Source organism: Schistocerca nitens, chromosome 2, assembly GCF_023898315.1.
Source record: "Schistocerca nitens isolate TAMUIC-IGC-003100 chromosome 2, iqSchNite1.1, whole genome shotgun sequence".
In the NCBI taxonomy this organism is placed as follows: domain Eukaryota; kingdom Metazoa; phylum Arthropoda; class Insecta; order Orthoptera; family Acrididae; genus Schistocerca; species Schistocerca nitens.
The window spans coordinates 737,863,365-737,882,292 of NC_064615.1; the positions used below are offsets into that span (position 1 = coordinate 737,863,365).

The window sequence follows — 18,928 nt, forward strand, 5'->3', positions numbered from 1 at the left end:
ATTTCAGAATACAATGGTTCATATTACACTAATAATAATAATGAAAATAATAATAAGTTGTTTGACATCAAATGATTTTGCATGTTTTCAAAAGCTGCATATCAACATTACAAATTCATTTTTCTAACTGCATCATGAGCTTATGATTGCTTTTCAGTGTACATAAATATTATCTCCCTGTTCATTTATTCTATAGAGGTGCAATATATTCCAATAGTATGACATAGTAATTACTTAATATTCTGTGGGACATAGTACAAACAAAAAAGAGGCATCTTACTTAGTATTCACCAGAACATATTTTTACTTACATGAGTGTTTTATTCTGTGTCAAATAATGGTACTTTTCCAAAGAACAAAATAGTTACTGGTAAGTAGCTTTCTAAGGTAAACTTTCAACTTTGGGACTGGAAGGCTTACAACTGCACAAGGCAATAAATTTCCTACTTTGATTGCTGCATCCACACAGTCCTGTCCTGTTATTATGGTATTTCTTTCTGGTTATTGTATTATGTTGCTGTAGATTAAAGTTCATTTACTTCTGGTGCCACATATGCTGTGCAACATCAGTACCCTGTATTTTAATGAAAGCCATCTTAGTTTATGCGCCAACAAAGTGTCAGTCATTGAATGTGAGAGGAAGAGGCAAAATGACTCTGGGGTAGGATTTTACTTATGCAACAAAATAGTAAGAAAAGGAACTGACTGGGTACTGGGTAAGGTAACTTACCTTGGGTCATTGTACCTAGTCTGTTCCTTTTCTTACTATTTTGTCGCGTAATTAAACTTCTACCACAGTGTCATTTTGCCTCTTCCTGTCAAATTCCATGACTAACATTTTGTTGGTGCATAAACTAAGAGGGCCTTCAATAAAATACTCCACTATTTCATTCATAACACTGCTGCAGCAGTTCTCTAAGTCATAATAAACTTTATATTTGCAAACAACAAACATATCATCTGCATATGTAACTATTTCAGGAGTAAGAGAACAATCTGAAACAAACTAGTATTCTTCTTTTGGGTACCTTCTAGTTACCAGCTACTACAAACATTTCACATGCTCTCAGTTTATATTAAAAGCAATCTTGATTAACATTACTCAGTCATAGACCTTAGTAGAATACATCTCGAAGATATGTTTGAAGCAGCTGGTGTGGTAATGCACAAACAGAAATTCATTATTGTCTCACATTATTGAACTCCTAACTGATGAGATAGTATTTATAGAAAAAAATTAATTCTTTAATACTGCAGTTGTCCAAACATAAACAGCATAAAATTATAATTGTAGATGACATTAACACATAAAAAAAATGGCAAAGGAACAGTGTGAGTCACATGGTTAATTCCCTGAAACCAGTGAACTACTACTGTCTGAATAAAAAGCCCTTAGACTAAATGCATGTTGTGATAACATAATTAGTAATGTATACAGAGACACTCTTGAATGTGGTGCTACAGAATTATAGTTGGAGTCACGAACAATAGCGGTTGAGTTTAGGCTAGTTTTGCGCACCTACTTCATGCATACTCCGACAGCCAATGAGCGATCAGTAATATTCAGAGTGCTCTGCTGTGAATGCCATAGCTAATGCAAGCATTAAACGTTATCCTAGTGAGCTGTTTGCTGAATTTTTATTCCATTTGTTTGAGCTGTCATGGCTGATGTTAGTGGTAAGTGATACATTCCAGAAGCAAGTGAGAGACATAATTTGCAGGATATATGCTTTCTTCAAGCGGAAAGCATGCGAATGCACATACTGCAGCTGTCACTTGGAATGGTCAACAACACTATCCTTATCGTGCCCCAACATGTGCGAACCGCCATCATTCGTGGATCTGACTGTAGTAGTATCAGATCATGCAGGACTATGGCTTAAAATGGAAAATTCAGCTCCTTATATCACAGAAAAGACAAGCCATATACAGAATTCTGTGCGAAGCTAGTGACAGACATGCACCCCCCCCCCCCCCCCCCCCCCCACACACACACACACAAACACACACACACGCACATGCACAAACTTCCCTCAAGTACTAAATTGCTGATACCTTGATGTCTCAGAATGAGTCCTATGAACTGATTCCTTCTTTAGTCAAGTTATGCCAAAAATTCCTTTTCTCCCCAATGATGATCACTACCTCCTCATTGGCTACATGATCTACCCATCTAATCTTCTGCAGCACCACATTACAGCAGTTTCTATTCTCTTCATGTCTGAACTGTTTATTGTCCTTGTTTTACTTCCATTTAAAGATACACTCCAGACAAATACCTTCAGAAAAGATTTCGTATCACTTAAATCTATATTGAACATTAACAAATTTCTTTTCTTTAGAAAAATTTTTCTTTCCATTGTCAGTCTACATTTTATATCCTCTCTACTTCAGCCACCATCACTTATTTTACTGCCTAAATAGCAAAACTCATCTACTGCTTTTAGTGTCCCATTTCCTAAAGTAATTCTGTCAGCATTGCCTGATTTAATTGGACAGAATTTCATTACTCATGTTTTGCTTTTGTTGTTCTTTGCCTTTTATCTTCCTTTCAAGACGCTGTCCATTCTGTTCAACTGTTCTTCCAACTCCTTTGCTGTCGCTGACAGAATTACAATGTCATCAGCAATCCTCAAAGTTTTTATTTCTGCTCCTGCATCCCTTCTCTACCAGTGCTTCCCTTTCATGCCCATTGACTCTCTACGGGAAGTGGTAAAGGGCAGTGAAACTATCACCAGGTGCTAAGTTGTTGGACGTCCACGACTCTTCGCTGAACGTGGGGTTCGGAGACATCTCTGGCAAAAGAGCACAAGGATAACTACTCACTTGTTTCTGTACAAGTTGTATAGAACCTTTTGCTCCCTATATTTTACCCATGCTACCTTCAGAATTTCAAAGAATGTATTCCATTTGGCAGTCAGAAGCTTTCTCCAAGTCTGCAAAAGCTGTAAATGTAGATTTACCTTTCCATAACAGATCATCTAAGATAACTTATATGGTCAGTATTACCTTGGATGTTCCTACATTTCTCCAGAATCCAAACTACTCATCCCTGAGGTCAGCTTGTAATGGTTTTCCATTGTTTTGTAAATTATTCATGTTAGTATTTTGCAACCATGATTTATTAAACTGATAGTTCCGTATTGTTCACACCTGCCAGCTCCTGCTTTCTTTGGAACTGGAATTATTACATTCTTCTCGAAGTTGAAGGGCATTTCAGCTGTCTCATACATCTTGGATACCAGTGGAATAGTTTCGTTATGGCTGGCTCTCCCAAGGATATCAGTAGTTCTGAGGGAATATTGTCTACTCCAGGGGCCTTGTCTCAACTTAGGTCTTTCAGTGCACTGTGAAATTCTTCATGCAGTATCATATCTGCTATCTCACCTTCATCTACATCCCCTTCTCTTTCTATAATATTGCCTTCAAGTACATTTTGCTTGTATAGCCCTTCTGTATACTCCTTCCACTTTTCAGCTTTCCCTTCTTTGCCTAGCACTGGCTTCCCAGATGAGCTCTTGATATTCATACAGCTGCTTTTCAATTCTCCATCATCTCTTTGATTTTCCTGTAGGTGGTATCTGTCCCCCAGTTATTTTTGTTTTTGTATCCTTAAATTTATCCTCTAGCCATTCCTGCTTAGCCATTTTGCATTTGCTGTCAATCTCATTTTTTAAACTTTTTTGCCCCATTTTGTCTCCTTCATTTGCAGCATTTGTATATTTTCTCCTTTCATCAGTTAAATTAAATATCTCCTGTTTTCTACTAGGCCTCGAATTTTTATTTATTTGTTCCTCTACTGCCTTCACTATTTCCTCTATCAACTACCCATTCATCTCTACTATATTACTTCACCCTGTTTCAGTCTGTCATTGTGTGATGCTCTCTTTGAAAGCTCTCAACAACCTCTAGTTTTTTCAGCTTATCCAGGTCTCATCTCTTTAATTTTCTACATTTATGCAATTTATTTAGTTTTAATCTATAGTTCATAACCAACAAATTGTGGTCAGAGTCCACGTATGTGGACACTTAGTGTTGGCCCAGCCATTTGCAGAAGGGTTGCACTTCTGTCACGTTGAACAATTCTTTTCAGTCATCGTTGGTCCTGTTCTTGCAGGATCTTTTTCTGGCCACAGTGATGCCAGGGATTTGATTTTTACCAGATTCCTGATATTCATGGTACACTCATGAAATGGTCGTACAGCAAAATCCCCACTTCATTGCTACCTTGGAGGTGCTGTGTCCTATCACTCATGTGCTGACTGTAACACCACATTCAAACTCACTTAAATCTTGATAACCTGCTATTGTAGCAGCAGTAACAAATCTAACAATTGCGCCAGACACTTGTTGTCTTATATAGGCACTGCCGACCGCAGCACTGCATTCTGCCTGTTTACACATTTCTGTATTTGAATATGCATGCCTATACTGGTTTCTTTGGTGCTTTAGTGTATTATGCTCTGTGCAGAATTATACCAGGCAGCAGCTTTCATTCCATATTCACCTACTATTTTTTCCTTTTCTTCCTTTTTCTATTATTGAGTTCCAGTCCCCCATCACAATTAAAATTTCCCTATCAGAATAATTTCTTTTATCTCTCATACTTTTTTCAGTCTCTTCATCACCTGCAGAGCTCATTGGTATAAACCTGCACTGCTACTGCTGGCTTCATGTCTATGTTTGCTATGATAATGGGTTCACTATACTGTTCATAGTAGGTTACCCGCCTTCCAGTTTCTTATACATTGTTAGATCTATTCCAGCATTACTCCTATTTGATTTTGTATTTATAATGTTGTATTCACCTGACCAGAAGTCTTGTTCGTCCACCCGCAGAACTTCACTAATCCCCACAATACCTAACTTCAATCTACACATTTCCCTTTTGAAATTTTCTAACATACCTGCCCTCTTGAGGGATCAAACATTTCACCCTCCAACCCATAGATTCCCAAAAAGAAATTTCACTCCGCAGTGGAGTCTGCACTAATATGAAACTTCTTAGCAAATTAAAACTGTGTGCTGGACCGAGACTCAAACTCGGGACCTTTACCTTTTGCAGGCAAATGCTTTTCTGACAGAGCCACCCCAGCACGACTCACGCCCTGTCCTCACAGCTTTACTTCCACCAGTATCTCATCTCTTACCTTCCAAACGTCACAGAAGCTCTCCTGCAAACCTTGAAAGACTAGCACTCCTGGAAGAAAGGATACTGTGGAGACATGGCTTAGCGACAGCCTGGAGATGTTTCCAGAATTGCAGTGTGTACGCTGATATGAAACTTCCTGGCAGATTAAAACTATGTGCTGGACCAACTGTGGCTAAGCTGTGCCATCACAATATCCTTTCTTCCAGGATTGCTAGTCTTGCAAGGTTCACAGGAGAGAGTCTGTATCCGTTATTTCAGGAGTCCTAGTTCTGCATGTTTTGCAGGAGAGCTCCTGAGAAGTCTGGAAGGTAGGAGATGAGATACTGGCAGAAGTAAAGCTGTGAGGACAGGTTGTGGGTTGTGCTGGGGTAGATCAGTCGGTAAAGCACTTGCTCGTGAATGGCAAAGATTGCGAGTTTGAGTCTCGGTCCAGCATGTAGATTTCCTAATGAAAACTTTCTCTTGAGTAGTCCCTGCCCAGAGACCAGAATGGAGGATTGTTTTACCACCCAAGAGATGCCATGATCAATTAACTACAAAATAGAGATGCAGGTGCTTGAGAAAAATAATGGCTGTAGTTTTCCCTTGCTTTCAGCCGTTCAAAATACCAGCACAGCAAGGCCATGTTGTTTAACATTATAAAACCAGTTCAGTCAATCATACAGACTGTTACCTGTGCAACTACTGAAAAGGCTGTTGCCCCTCCTTAGGAATAACACTTTTGTCTGGCCTCTCAACAGTTACACTCCATTGTGGTTGCACCTACTGTATGACTAATTGTACCATTGGGGCGCACAAGCCACCCCACCATGGCAAGGTCCGGGGTTGATGATAAACCAGTTGGTTTCATTAGATGGATAATAATAAAGCAATTGATAAAATGCTTTTCCATGTTCCTCACACATATTAAGCAAATGATAGAAAAGATGTGGCCCATTTTAACCATATGATAATGTAGTAATGTTACACAGAAGCAGCAGTGTACCAACTAGTGGTACATTCTGCAACTTAATAAACTCAGGATAATATGAGAGTGGTTTGAAAAGTTCTTGGAATGGAATAGAAAAAAGTGCTTACATCACTGAAACTTTTTTTTATTTTTCAATGTAGTCTCCTTGTAGATTAGTGCGCTTGGTCCAGTGATGTCCCAGCGCCTTGATCCCATCTCGAATATGAGTTTCCTCCAGGCCTGCAAAATATTTGTCAACTACGGTTATTAATTCTTTGTTTGAAGTGAATATTCATCCACCAAGAAAAATTTTCATATTTGGGAAGAGATGGAAGTCTGACAGAGCCATATCAGCTGAATAAGGTGGCTATGGCAACAATTCATACCTTATTTTGTGTAATTTTGCTATGGCAATGGCACATGTTTATGGGTGTGCATTGTCTTGATGGAAGATGACTTTCTCCCTTGCTAAACCTAACCTTTTTTCACATAGCTTTAGTTGCAATTTGTCCTGGAGGTTAGCACAGTATTCTCCAGTAATTGTTTGCCCAGTGGGGAGATAATCTACAAACAGAATCCCCTTCACATCCCAGAACACTGATGCCATGACCTTTCCCGCCGAAGGAACTGTCTTTGCTTTCTTCAGTGGCGGAGAATCAGCATATTTCCACTGCTTCAACTGTTGTTTTGTGTCTGGGGTATAGCAGTGCACCCAGGTTTCATCTGTGTTCACAAACCGGCACAAAAAATCTTGTTTGTTTTTCCTAAAACGGGCCAAACATTGTTCCAATATGTCCATTCTCACGTGTTTTTGATCCAGCGTCAAGAGCCATGGCACCCATCTTGAAGATAATGTTTTCATTTCTAATTCTTCAGATAAAATGTGATATACTCTTTCAGATGACATATGGAAAGCATGAGTAATTTCACACACTTTCAATCGGCAATCCTCCATGATCATTTTGTGCACTTTTGCAATTATTTCTGGAGTAGTGACACATCTTGGCCGACCACTGCACAAATCATCATCTAAGCTCTCCCAATCAAATTTAAATTCATTTGTCCACTTGGCAACAGTTGAATATGAACGAGTAGAGTCCCCCAATGTATTCTGGAAATCGGCATGATGAATGTCCTTTGTTTTCATACCTTTCTTTACGAAATACTTTATCACTGCTCAAATCTTGATTTTTTCTATCTTTGCAAATCACTACATGGGAACAACAACAGAGCCATGTCACCACTACAGCTCTCTTCCAAGAGCACTGATGTGGCAACAGCCCAATGAGTATGATGTGAAAAACTCATTGTGGTAGTGCTCACCTCTCATGGTGATTCCAAGAACTTTTCAAACCACCCTTGTACTAAACATTCTGAAAGATAAACCTCATAGAAGTGACAGGGACAAGGAAAATTATATAAATATGAGAAACTCTACAGATCCCAAATCATAATTGCGTAGTGCAGTGCAATTGATAAGTGTATTTTAAATTTTAAACATAAATGTAAAGCAGCTTAGAATGTTTTTAAAAGAGAAATTAATAATTTCAATAAAGAAAACAGTATCCCTATTAACTGTTTTGTAAATAGTGCCAGCAGCACCACCCCACTCTGTGATTCTACCGTAGATGCAAAATCCCTGCTCACTCTTGCAAAACAGATAGGAAGTTAGGAATTTACTTAGACCCTAATCACTTTAAATAACATTTACAAATGGATAAACAAACCAAAAAATCCCAAAACAGAATACAATTTTTCCATCATAAAGTGTATAACAAAGGAAATCAAAATACCACTCCTCTCACTGTCAAACAGAGTACTAGATAAAGGAAATTTTCCAAAATGTCTTAAGCTCATAGTTATGTTTCCTATGTATGAAAAAAGGTGATAAAAAACTCCCAAATGACTATAGACCCGTTTGAATGGTACCACTCATATCAAACATATAGCAAACGGCATGTATAAACATATATATAACTGTTCCATAAAATTTTGGGTGAACTGCCACATGTCAGTAACTTGCTGCCACAATATTTTGGTACAGAGTCTTCTTGGCCATCTTCAGGTGTATACTGGCAACAATACACTGACCTCCACTGTCATAAACTCTGCTAGAGCCTGTGTGATGTCCCCAGTTGTTCATGAACATGTGTAGCTTGAATGCTTGCACTTTTGCTGGAAGTCTATGCACTGTGATGAAAACTCACCTCATCAATGACAGAATTCCATGCTGAATCCACCTGCAAACCACCACAACCATCAACTGGTTTCAACCTAGCACATGGAAGAAACTCATGGGAAAGAGATAGATAGACAGATAGATAGATAGATAGATAGATAGAGAGAGAGACAGAGACAGAGATGTTCACTTTGTGTTCTGCCCAGGACACATTTTTGGATATTCACCACTTCTGTTGTTCGCATTTTTCCCATTTGGCTTTTTGTATAATTCAGCTGATTTATGCTAAGTTCAAGTGATTAAGACTTTTAAACTTTTTTAAATGAACAAAAAAAATGGTGCCTTAATTTTTATAGTGTCACAGAAACATCTCATGCCTATGTGGTCAATTATCAAAAGTATTTTAGGACTAATACATAAAAGTGCATAATTCTTGTTCACTATGGACATATTGCAATAGTGCAACTGTTGAAACTGAAAGCATTTTATAATGATTTAGCTGCATCCAGATGCTTTTATAGGCATTTATTTGTCCATTATCACATTTCAAGATGTCTGAGAATCCCATCTTCAGATATTTATATTCATTTAAGTGTGAACAACATTGTTTCTTTACTAACGGTGTTGCAGGATTTTGCAATGGAAGTTTTTAAGACAACTATTGTAAAAAATTGTAAGTAAAGAAACAGTGCCTCTGACATTTAAATAAATGTAAATATATCTAAAGGAGGGAGTGAATGTAAAATGAATGTACTCTCAAAAATACATGCTTTGAGGTAGAATTTGTTGATGTGGCAGGTGGGGAAAGGGCTGCCATTTATATCGGAGCATTACCACGTAAACTATAATGTCACGGGTGATGTTGGTACAAGCTAGGTAGACTGTCGATCAACCATTGGAACCTGAGTGAACTTAATACGACTAAACCACACCGCATGAAATCTCCCTCGAACAATATTATTGTTAACTTTATTGATCACAGCTACAGGAGTTCTGAGCTTGCAATTGAAAATAACGTAACATGCAGGGAATAAAACATCAGAATTAACTATGCACAATCTCATTCCAGCATGGAGGATACAAAAAGAATAGAAAGCATAATAAAAGAATAACAAAACATAAACACACACCACACACATATAAAACACAGTGCCTCTGGTGGCTGGCACGAAATGTTTGATGGCGCTATTGTTTCTAAACACACACACATGACACACGTGATACAACACAGTGTAACAGTGCAATGTTGCCACCTCAGCTTCCATGGTGGAAGTGGAGCATTATTCTGAATAGCAGGCTGGACAGTGGACACAGGAACCAGATCTTGAAGTATGTGTTGGTAGGTCCGCTGCTGTTGTAATCTGCACTGGCAGCTGTGAAGGTAGTGATGAGGCAGCTGTTGGGTGAGGCCATAGTCCTGGAATCTTTGGTATTGTTGCTTTGTGGAGGCTGTAAGCCGGTTTAACATCACCTACAGAAACGGTGGTCGCCTTTCCACTAATTGAAATATAATTTGTTTTGTCTCCCCTTGCAACTGCATGGTGGGATCCTAAGTATGGTGGCTGCAATGATGGTTTGGTGACTTCTGCATGTAACATGACATGTGAATAGGTTTTCAAGTCTTGATGCACACATGTGGTTGCTGTATCGTGCCTGTGAGGCTGGTGTCTGCGGATTTGGGCCACATGCTCTTGCAGTTGGTGTAGGGATTATGGCTGATCATCCCTTGGTTGTGGCAGAGCGTTTGTTTCCATGAATTATCCTGGAAACCTCAACATGTCACACTGCACCAAGTTCTGCCAAAGAAGCATCTAGATCTGGTTTGAAAGTGTTTCTGAGGTTAAGTAGTAACATGAGAAGGGCCTTGGTCCACTCAGTGTTGTGGCACATTAGTGCTGCCTTAAGTGAGCGATGCCATCTCTTAGCCATCCTGTTACTGGCTGGGTGATAGCTCATCGTTTTGTGGTGAGTTGGGCCACAAAACTTCTCGTTGTTTTGTGGTGAGTTGGGCCACAAAACTTTTGAGTTGTCTGAACTGGTTGTATTCAAATTGTTATCCTCTGTCTGTCGTGACAGACCAAAGTGTGACACTCAATACAACATGAATGCAAAAGCCACAGTGTCCACTGGTGCAGCTACTGGCCAGCGGGTGTAAAGATCTATCATTTTAAGTATGTTGGCTGTCGGACAATGGCAATGGATCAGTGATGTCGATGTGGACATGACTGAAAAGGGCCGTTGTGACCAGAAAGTTCCCTATTGGTTACTGGCATGTGGCGGTGTCTTGCTACATTGGCATTTAAGGCAACACCTCCCCCATTCATGGAGTAGAGATTCGTCACTAGACTTTTGTCGATCAAATACCAGATTGGCACACGTTTTGTAGCATATTGAAGGCATCCCTTCTGAAGGAAATTGATAGGAATGACCATGGTTTTGACATGGTCATGTCACAGTACATCCTGACATCACTCCCTGGAATGTATAAATTGCGGATCCAATGCTAATATTCCTGCTAATAAAAGTCCTTGTTGTTCTTGACCTGATTGTTGAGCAACGGCAAGTGTGGCATAACTGATTGTGCTAGAAATTCTTCTGACCCGAGGCGAACAACTGGCCACCAAGTTGTCAATGTTGAAGATGTGCCAGATGTCTGTGCTGAATTGTGAGATGTGTTGCCAAGGTGAACAGTTTGCATTGTTCTGGCAAAAGTCATAAGTTAGCAATATGTGATCGGTGTAGGTAATAAAGCTTTTAGTTTCCAGGTGAGGGCTGAGGTATTTAATGGACTCATAAATGGCCAGAAGTTCTCTGTCATAGGCACTCCACAGCTTTTCTGAGGGCGATAGTTTGCGCAAGAAAAACATGAGTGGTTGCCGTGTGTCACTACATCATTGTTGCGATGTTGCACTGATCACCATCTGGCTAGCGTCAACCAATAGTGCCAAAGGTGCAGTGGGCTCAGAGTGTGCCAGTAGTGCGGCATCTGCGATGCTATTTCTGGTTGCTTCAAATGCCACACAAATGCTATCAGTCCACATTATAGGTGAGTTATCCTTGTTCTTGGGGCTGGAGAGTACTGCAATTAATCGTTCCTGTAACTCAGTAGAGTGTGGCAAGTGGCAACAATAAAAATTTAACATACTAAGGAGTTGATGCAACTCCTTGACCATAATTGGGGTGAAATCCGTAAGATGGCTTCCACCTTCTCTGGCAGTGGTAGCAATCCTGCTGCTGTTATCCTATACCCTAGGAAATCCACTTGGGGCTTCTGAAGACACATTTGATGGTGTTCAGGATGATGCTGTAGTGTTCCAACCACTTAAACAATTCCATTAAATGCTACCAATGTTGCTCTGCCAATGACAAAGAAACTAAAATTTCGTCCAGGTAAGCGAAAGCAGAAGTTGGGTCCTGTAGCACTGAGTCAGTGAAACATTGCCACGTTTGAGCAGTATTCCTGAGTCCAAAGTCATAAACAGGCCGAAAGGAGTGATGATCAGTGTCTTGGAAATGTCTCGTTCAGCTACACGGGTATGTATGTATGCTTTTGCACAGTTCAGGGTGCAAAAAATAACTGCACCACTCAGCGCATAGTTATAGTCACGTAACATTGACACTGGGTATCTGTCCAGCATAGTTCTGGCATTCAGGGTTCTGTAGTCACCACAAGGCCACCATGCACCACAGTTTTTCAGGACCAAATGTAGTGATGAGGACCAGGGGCTGTTGGAAGGCCACATTACACCTTTACAAATCATACTGTCTAGCTCTGCTTTCGCAGTTTTAAGACGATCTGGAGCCAAACGTCATGATCTTCAGGATGTGGGGGACCATTGATTGGCTGTGTTAGTGTACAGTGTCATGCCCTACCTTCTTAGGCACTCGGGGTGTCATGTCAAGAGCCAGAAATCCATTCAGCAGCTCCACATATTCACCATCCACCACCTGCATTACTTTGGCATTATGGATGGATGCATTCCATCAAAAACCAGATGCTGTTGAGCCTGTGGTGTTGTCAACTAGGCATGAGTACTTCATGTCCAGCAGTAATTATAATGGGTAAGGAAGTCTTCCCTGATGATAGGTTCAGCGGCATCAGCAATGGTAAAATCCTGTGCAAAGTCTCATCATAAAATGAGGTCTTGTTCCAAGCACAGAGTGCTGTACATTGTTATGACTGAATTGTTTACAGTGGTCAGACAGAATAACGTGGGTGGCCACTTCCTGTGCAACATAGCCCATGGGTAAATGGACAAATAAGATCCAGTGTCTATTAAATTTTTCCAGATGGACCGCCGATTACTAACAGTCAGGCATGGAACTCTTATCGGCAATCAGAGGAGGTGCCACAGGGTTGTGCATGTGCACACTTGCTCCCTGAATTTCTCGTGACAGCAGCAGATACCGTGCTGCCCAGGTTCAGTTGTGGAAGAGGTCATTAATGAACCTGCTGCACAAGCACCAGCACTATTGATTCTGGCTTCTGTCACTGCTCAGATTGCATTGAGATAGCAGTTCACCAATCTGCTGCATCAGTAGACATACCTTGGCCACCAAGGCCTCATAATCTGCTTGTGAAACACTTGGCATCATGCTAGTGCACTGCGCAGTGATTGCGCTCACAGGAGCCAGTGTCATTGTGTCTTGGGTTTGTCTGCCATCTCTGTTAATATGGCCAAGGGTGTGTCAGACTGTGACACTATAATTGCCTTGACAGGTGCTGGCAAATGGCTGCTTCATATTGTGAGCATTAAGCTGTCCAGAACGGTTGGCATGTCTACTTTGCTTCTTAGGTGCCACAAGTACTGTGAAGGCTTTCAGTCTCCAGTATCTTCTTGAGTGATAACCTGACAGTTTCATTCTTCGACAGATTCATTCTTCCTGCACTGCTGACGCTTGTCAGATCAATTCTGCTTTAAGCTGGTCATAGGAGTTAGCCTCTGTTGGTGAGGTAATTATATCTTGCGCTTCCCTGTCATACTAGTGATCTAATTGGCTTTCTACCAGCGCAAACTTGGTAGCATGTACCGAAATTCCAGAATAGAAAAAACTGTCCTCCATCTGTGCAAATCACAAAACTGGATTGTGTGGCCAGAAAGGTGCTATCCTTACAGCCATTCTTGACACAGTGGGGTTTGTTCAGTCATTTTGAAAATCTCTTCTGTAAGCGCTCGTTAATCCAATGATACTATGCAGGTAAATCATATCGGTGTCACCACTTTGTCGGTACAAGCTGGGCAGACTGTCATTCAGCCATTAGAACCTCTGTGTACTTAATACAGCTGAACTACACTACACAAAAACTCCCTCGAACAGTATTAACATTAGCGTTATTGATCACAGCCCCAGAAGATGTCGGTAAATACACATCCTGTTTGATCATTCTGAGCCTGCAATTGAAAATAATGTAACATGCAGGGAACAAAACATCAGAGTTATCTCATAACTATGCACAAACTCATTCCAGCATGGAGGATACAAAAAAAAATATAGAAAGCATAATCAAAGAATAACAAAACCAAAACACACCTATATAAAACACAGTGTCTCTGGTGGCATGCATGAAATGTTTGATGGTGCGATTGTTTCTAAACATGTGCACACATGACACATGATACAACACTACGTAACTGCATGATTTTGGCACAGGTGATATAGCTTTCACTTTAAGAGGTAGGGGTGTTGCTGTCATGTCATATGATGCAACAAGCCGCCACATGCTTCACTAAGTATGTGAATGAGGCCTGCTGGTCACCAGAGGTGACTGGTCTACATTAATGGCTTTTTGAATTATATATCATATAAAAATGTACTACATTACATGCTGATGAATAACCACAGGAGAGAACTTACAAAGTGTACGAGAAAACAACAAAGAAATGATACAAATGACTAAGTCACTGGTGTCAAGCCAACCAGCTGTGCATTAACCAGGCAGAAACTGAAGAAATAATTTTTACTCTCATGGTAACTAAAAATGAAAATAAAACAATGAAATCACTTGGACTGATCCTGGATTAAGGATTCACATTGGATGGTCACATCATTTCTCTGTGCAGCAAACTAGCTTGTGTACTCTTTGTACTGTATTAATTATGGAACAGTGTAAGGAAATGCTTCTTACTCCACTCATACTTTTCTTTGTTCCATTTCCGTCTGCAGTATGGAATACTGCATTTTACTCACCCAAGGAAGAGGAGTGCCCCCAGTACAGAACCTTGAGGCATGCTATACCTAATGTTATTGGTTTTGCGCCATATATGATACTTGTTGTTTGTCGAAGTGCAAACTCTTTCCTATTAATTAGGTAAAACTTTACCAAGTCAATAGTAGATACCTGTAATTCCATGTTCTTAAATTTATCTAATAAATGTAGGGCACAGGCACGTGGGTGCCTACATGTATGCGTTTGTACTCGAGAAAGGATTCATTCTGAAAGCTAATAAATTCTCGTTATGTTTTGTGTTTGCCTGTAGATGACTCGATGTTTCTGCTGTTTGGTGAGTGGTCTCCTTTACTCTTAAATTATTTACATTCTACCAGAACTTTCATGCTATATTTATAGCTTTTCTATTATCATAAAGAGAGATCAAACTGGAATTTTTATTTGCTGTCCTTTTCCTTAAATCACTATTTTTAATCATTTCAGAAAGACATTATTTTTGATTATATTATTGACTGTTGCATGTAGAAGTTCACAAATACATTTTACACATTTTTGAGGTGTTGATGCTTAGCTCATCTTGTCTCATGGAGACATAATATTTTAGTGTATGAATAAATTTGCTTATCAGTATTAAAAAAATTAAAGAACTACCAGGAAACTTCTTGTCACAGATTGAGAGAGAATCTCAAAACCAGAGTCAGCATTAATTGTTATAAGCTCATGAAGGATGGAAAGAAAAAGTAGCAGAAAATGCAAAGGGCAATAGGAATTCTTTGGAACTTCAGGATAGAGAGACTCTGATATGACTGAAGTGTGGGGTATAGGAGAGTCAGTTAATTCCTTTATCTCTGTTCAGATTAATTTGTGCTCATGTCCTTCACACAGTAACACTGCAGAAAATTCTTTCCACTGTGTAATCTATTATCTGTTGACATGTTTTCTCTTCCCAGATTTCTCTCTCTTATCTAATGAGAAAATATGACGGTAACCATGTAGGTTGAAGTTATTTTTTTACTTTTTTTAACAATTTATTTCTGATCTTCATATTTAATTCAGAAATATTTTATTTATTATACACAGTACACTGACATTAAATCTATAAGTCATTAATAAAGAAAACGTTTTGACAGCTTCAGGGGAAATGAGCAAGAGCATACTTTAACAAAAGAAAAGCAACTTGGTAGATCAGATGGGGTCCCTGTCATTCTGGTGTCTGACTGAACTACCCTCCTTTTCAAACTTCTCACACCTAGTCAGTCCTCTTTCCTCCCTGATGAAAAAACTGACAGTTCCAAAAACAAGATATAGATTTTCTCTACTTAAATGTTTCTATCAGCAGTACTGGAATTTTGCATTTGAAGGTAACTACTATTTTTTTTTATTATTATTGTTTTGGTTTTCTTACATGTACAGAAATAATAGTGGGTTCATGAAGATCCTGTCAGGACTGATATGTCAGTCAATGACTTATTGGCTTGAAAAATACCATATTCAGTTATTAATACTCATTGTTCCCTACAAGATGTAATTGAACAGTAAAAGATATCGCCAAGGGTGTGATTCAACACTTGAAAAGTTATAGGATGACAATATTCTATTGGAAAAACTAAAGAAAACTCCCCTTCTACTTTAGTTCATTTATGCCTTCTTTTGGGAAGCAAATAAGATTTCACAGTGAAATAACTTTTAGGATTGTTCAACTGAACCCATGCTGCAATGAATCCAAGTTGTAGTAACCCTTGCTTTAGCAGTGAATGATTTAATATTGCGGGAAGTCATTTTCTTACTTTCAATGCTATATACAATTTTTGTAGGTAACTGGAATTAAATTTTTCTATAAACGTTTTAGTATGCATCAATAATGATACTACTTAATAGATAAAACTAACGGTCTATAGATGACATGATGTAATTACATAAGATTACTTGACATTCAACTCTACTGCTGCTTTATTTTCTGGCACTTCCTCAGATTTTATTATTCCTCAGATTTTAGTATTTTCAGCGAAAATATTGTTGAGAATTGTCAGTCTGCCAACATATCTCTTATTACAAATTCTGTGCTTTAAGATTAGTTCTTTTGTGAAGACCAAGCACCTTACTGTTTTTAGGGGTACAATAACTGGACAAATGGACTGTATGGTTATTCATGGGACATGATGGTTCATTCATGGGATACTATCATGATAGCTCTCAGAATAGTGGACAATACATCAGGAAAAGAGCATTTCTTAGACCCTGAGGTACAGTTCATAAGCTTTGTTCTTTATCGTAATAACACTGGAGTTATGCTTTATTCTTTTTTGCATTGAATATCAAATTGTTGCAGGCTTGGGTTCAGACCGACCGCTGGGCTAAACATGCTGATATGGTGGTACAGTATGCTCACTGTCTTAAACGGAATATTCTAAGCTACAAAAACAGTCATGTTCCAGGCACTGAGATTGACAAGTATATAACAGGAGACAACATATCAATATATGTGGATGTGTGGTGCTCTCTAAATGGCCGCTTCCAGCAACGCATGTTTGATCCCAACGTAGACATACTGAAAGTGGAATGGTCTCCATTTGAGAAACCATCATGGTTAATGCCTCTCCTAACTGAATTCAGCTCATGGAGGCAAAGAATAATGGAAATGGAAAAAGAAGTGTATTCATGGTCTGATTATAGTGATGCATTGTTTGTTGCAGATTTCCCAGGTAAAGAAAAATTTAATTGAATTGAATTTAAGAAAGATCATACTGTTTGAGGGAAATAACTGTGTGCCACTTTCGTAATGGGGATGGTATTATTAATAACTGGAATGTATTTGTATTCTGATCAGAATTTCCAACTGTGATACAATCAAATTAAACATTTAAAAAAAATCTGCTTAACAAATCAGATACAGGCTCACAAACAGAAAATGACATAGACACTAGAGCTTTCAGAAAAAGATTTCCTTCACCTGCTGAAAGAAAGGAAAGAACTGAAGGAATGACATGAATCAGGTTTTGATTAGGAATGTTGGGTGGACCCTGAATGAATGGAGTCAACACAATATAGGACCAGAGGGGAATTGGTAATGAAATGCTAGCAATAGATGTGATTTGTTGAAAGATAAGCAAAACAATAACATGTTAAAGAATATAAAGGCACACAAGCACAAGCCACTGACAAAACGATACCATATAGCAGGCAGTTATGACTAGCAGATTCACAAGAGTCATAAATAAGGCATTATATGGCTTAAAAGCTAAACATCTGCTGGAAAAAAATAATGATAACACATGCAGTATGTACTAGTGTCACATTTCCCAAAACAATTCCATTGTTGCCATACATTCATCTCTATCTTGTCATAAAAGAGCAAACGTAGAGTTTCATTGAAATGATTAACCCTTTAGACCTGAATTTTTTCTGGAGGAAGGAAAATTTTTCCTTACGTGATAATGCTCTTAGGTGATTTTGTAATGATTTTAGGTGCAAGATTTATGCAAAAATATGTACCCATTTTCAAAACATACTTTGTTCTCTTGGCTTCATTTGAAGGACTAAAATAACTAATTACAAAATATTCTGTATTGTAATAAACAGTAAAATGATCATTGAGTATTTACCATGAAAAATAACAATATTCAATTACACCTTGGAATATAGTGAAGCAACCACATCTGTGTATTCTGGTTGTCATGAGCTGCTGTGCATTGCTACAGTGACTTGCTGATACTCAGGTTTCAGTTGGAAAAAATACTTCTTTTGCAGGTAAGACACAGTAAATGTTAATGTACACAAATGTAGCCAGAGGGTCTGAAAAGGTTAAAACACAGTGAAACAGAACTGTATCCACAGCTGACATAGTGGACATCATTTCTGCTGTGTTTGCACAGCAGTACTCTAAATGTCAAAGCCTCAATGATCACATTATTCAGATTTTGGCATGGGCTGTTCGATCCTGCTGTGTTCTAATTGGTTCGTTGACACTCAACATATATTCGTACTTTCAGAAGGAGAGAACATTGACAACACAATAACTTCTCTTTTGGTAAATATGGTTGCACATGAATGCAGAGTTTTACAGACAAATGACCTTGGTAGAAAGGGGTAGGTGGGGGAGGGGGGATAAAACAAATACCTCTATATTTTAAAATCAATATTAGCTGTGATACTTCCTTTGTGAGATGAAATTTCAGTGCAAGTGTGAATGAAAACCTCATCATTTTCCCATTGTTTTTGTGGATATTCTGTTGCATCCTTGGAGATTTTCTTGTCCTCCGTACATCTAATTCAAATAACATGAAATCCAGGATGAAATACTGATGATATTACGAAAAGGATGGATTGCTACTCACCATAGGGTGGAGGTATTGAGTTGCAGACAGGCGCAACAGAAAGACTGCTAAACAAGTAAGCTTTTGGCCAAAAGTTCTTCTTCTACAGTAGTCAACTCGCACACATATTCAAGCAAACACAACTCACACAAACACGACCATTGTC

At 38.9% G+C, this 18,928-nt stretch overlaps 1 protein-coding gene across 2 annotated transcripts in view; it reads left to right on the forward strand.

Moving 5' to 3' along the window:
- Nucleotides 1–18,928, forward strand: part of LOC126236953 (vitamin K-dependent gamma-carboxylase) — a 73,851-nt gene that overhangs the window by 51,846 nt on the left and 3,077 nt on the right. For both annotated transcript variants that reach the window (XM_049946650.1, XM_049946651.1), the window contains 2 exons: nt 16,561–16,692; nt 16,779–17,151. In XM_049946650.1, coding sequence (XP_049802607.1) covers nt 16,561–16,692; nt 16,779–17,151 — 505 coding nt within the window. The remainder of the gene's footprint in view (nt 1–16,560; nt 16,693–16,778; nt 17,152–18,928) is intronic.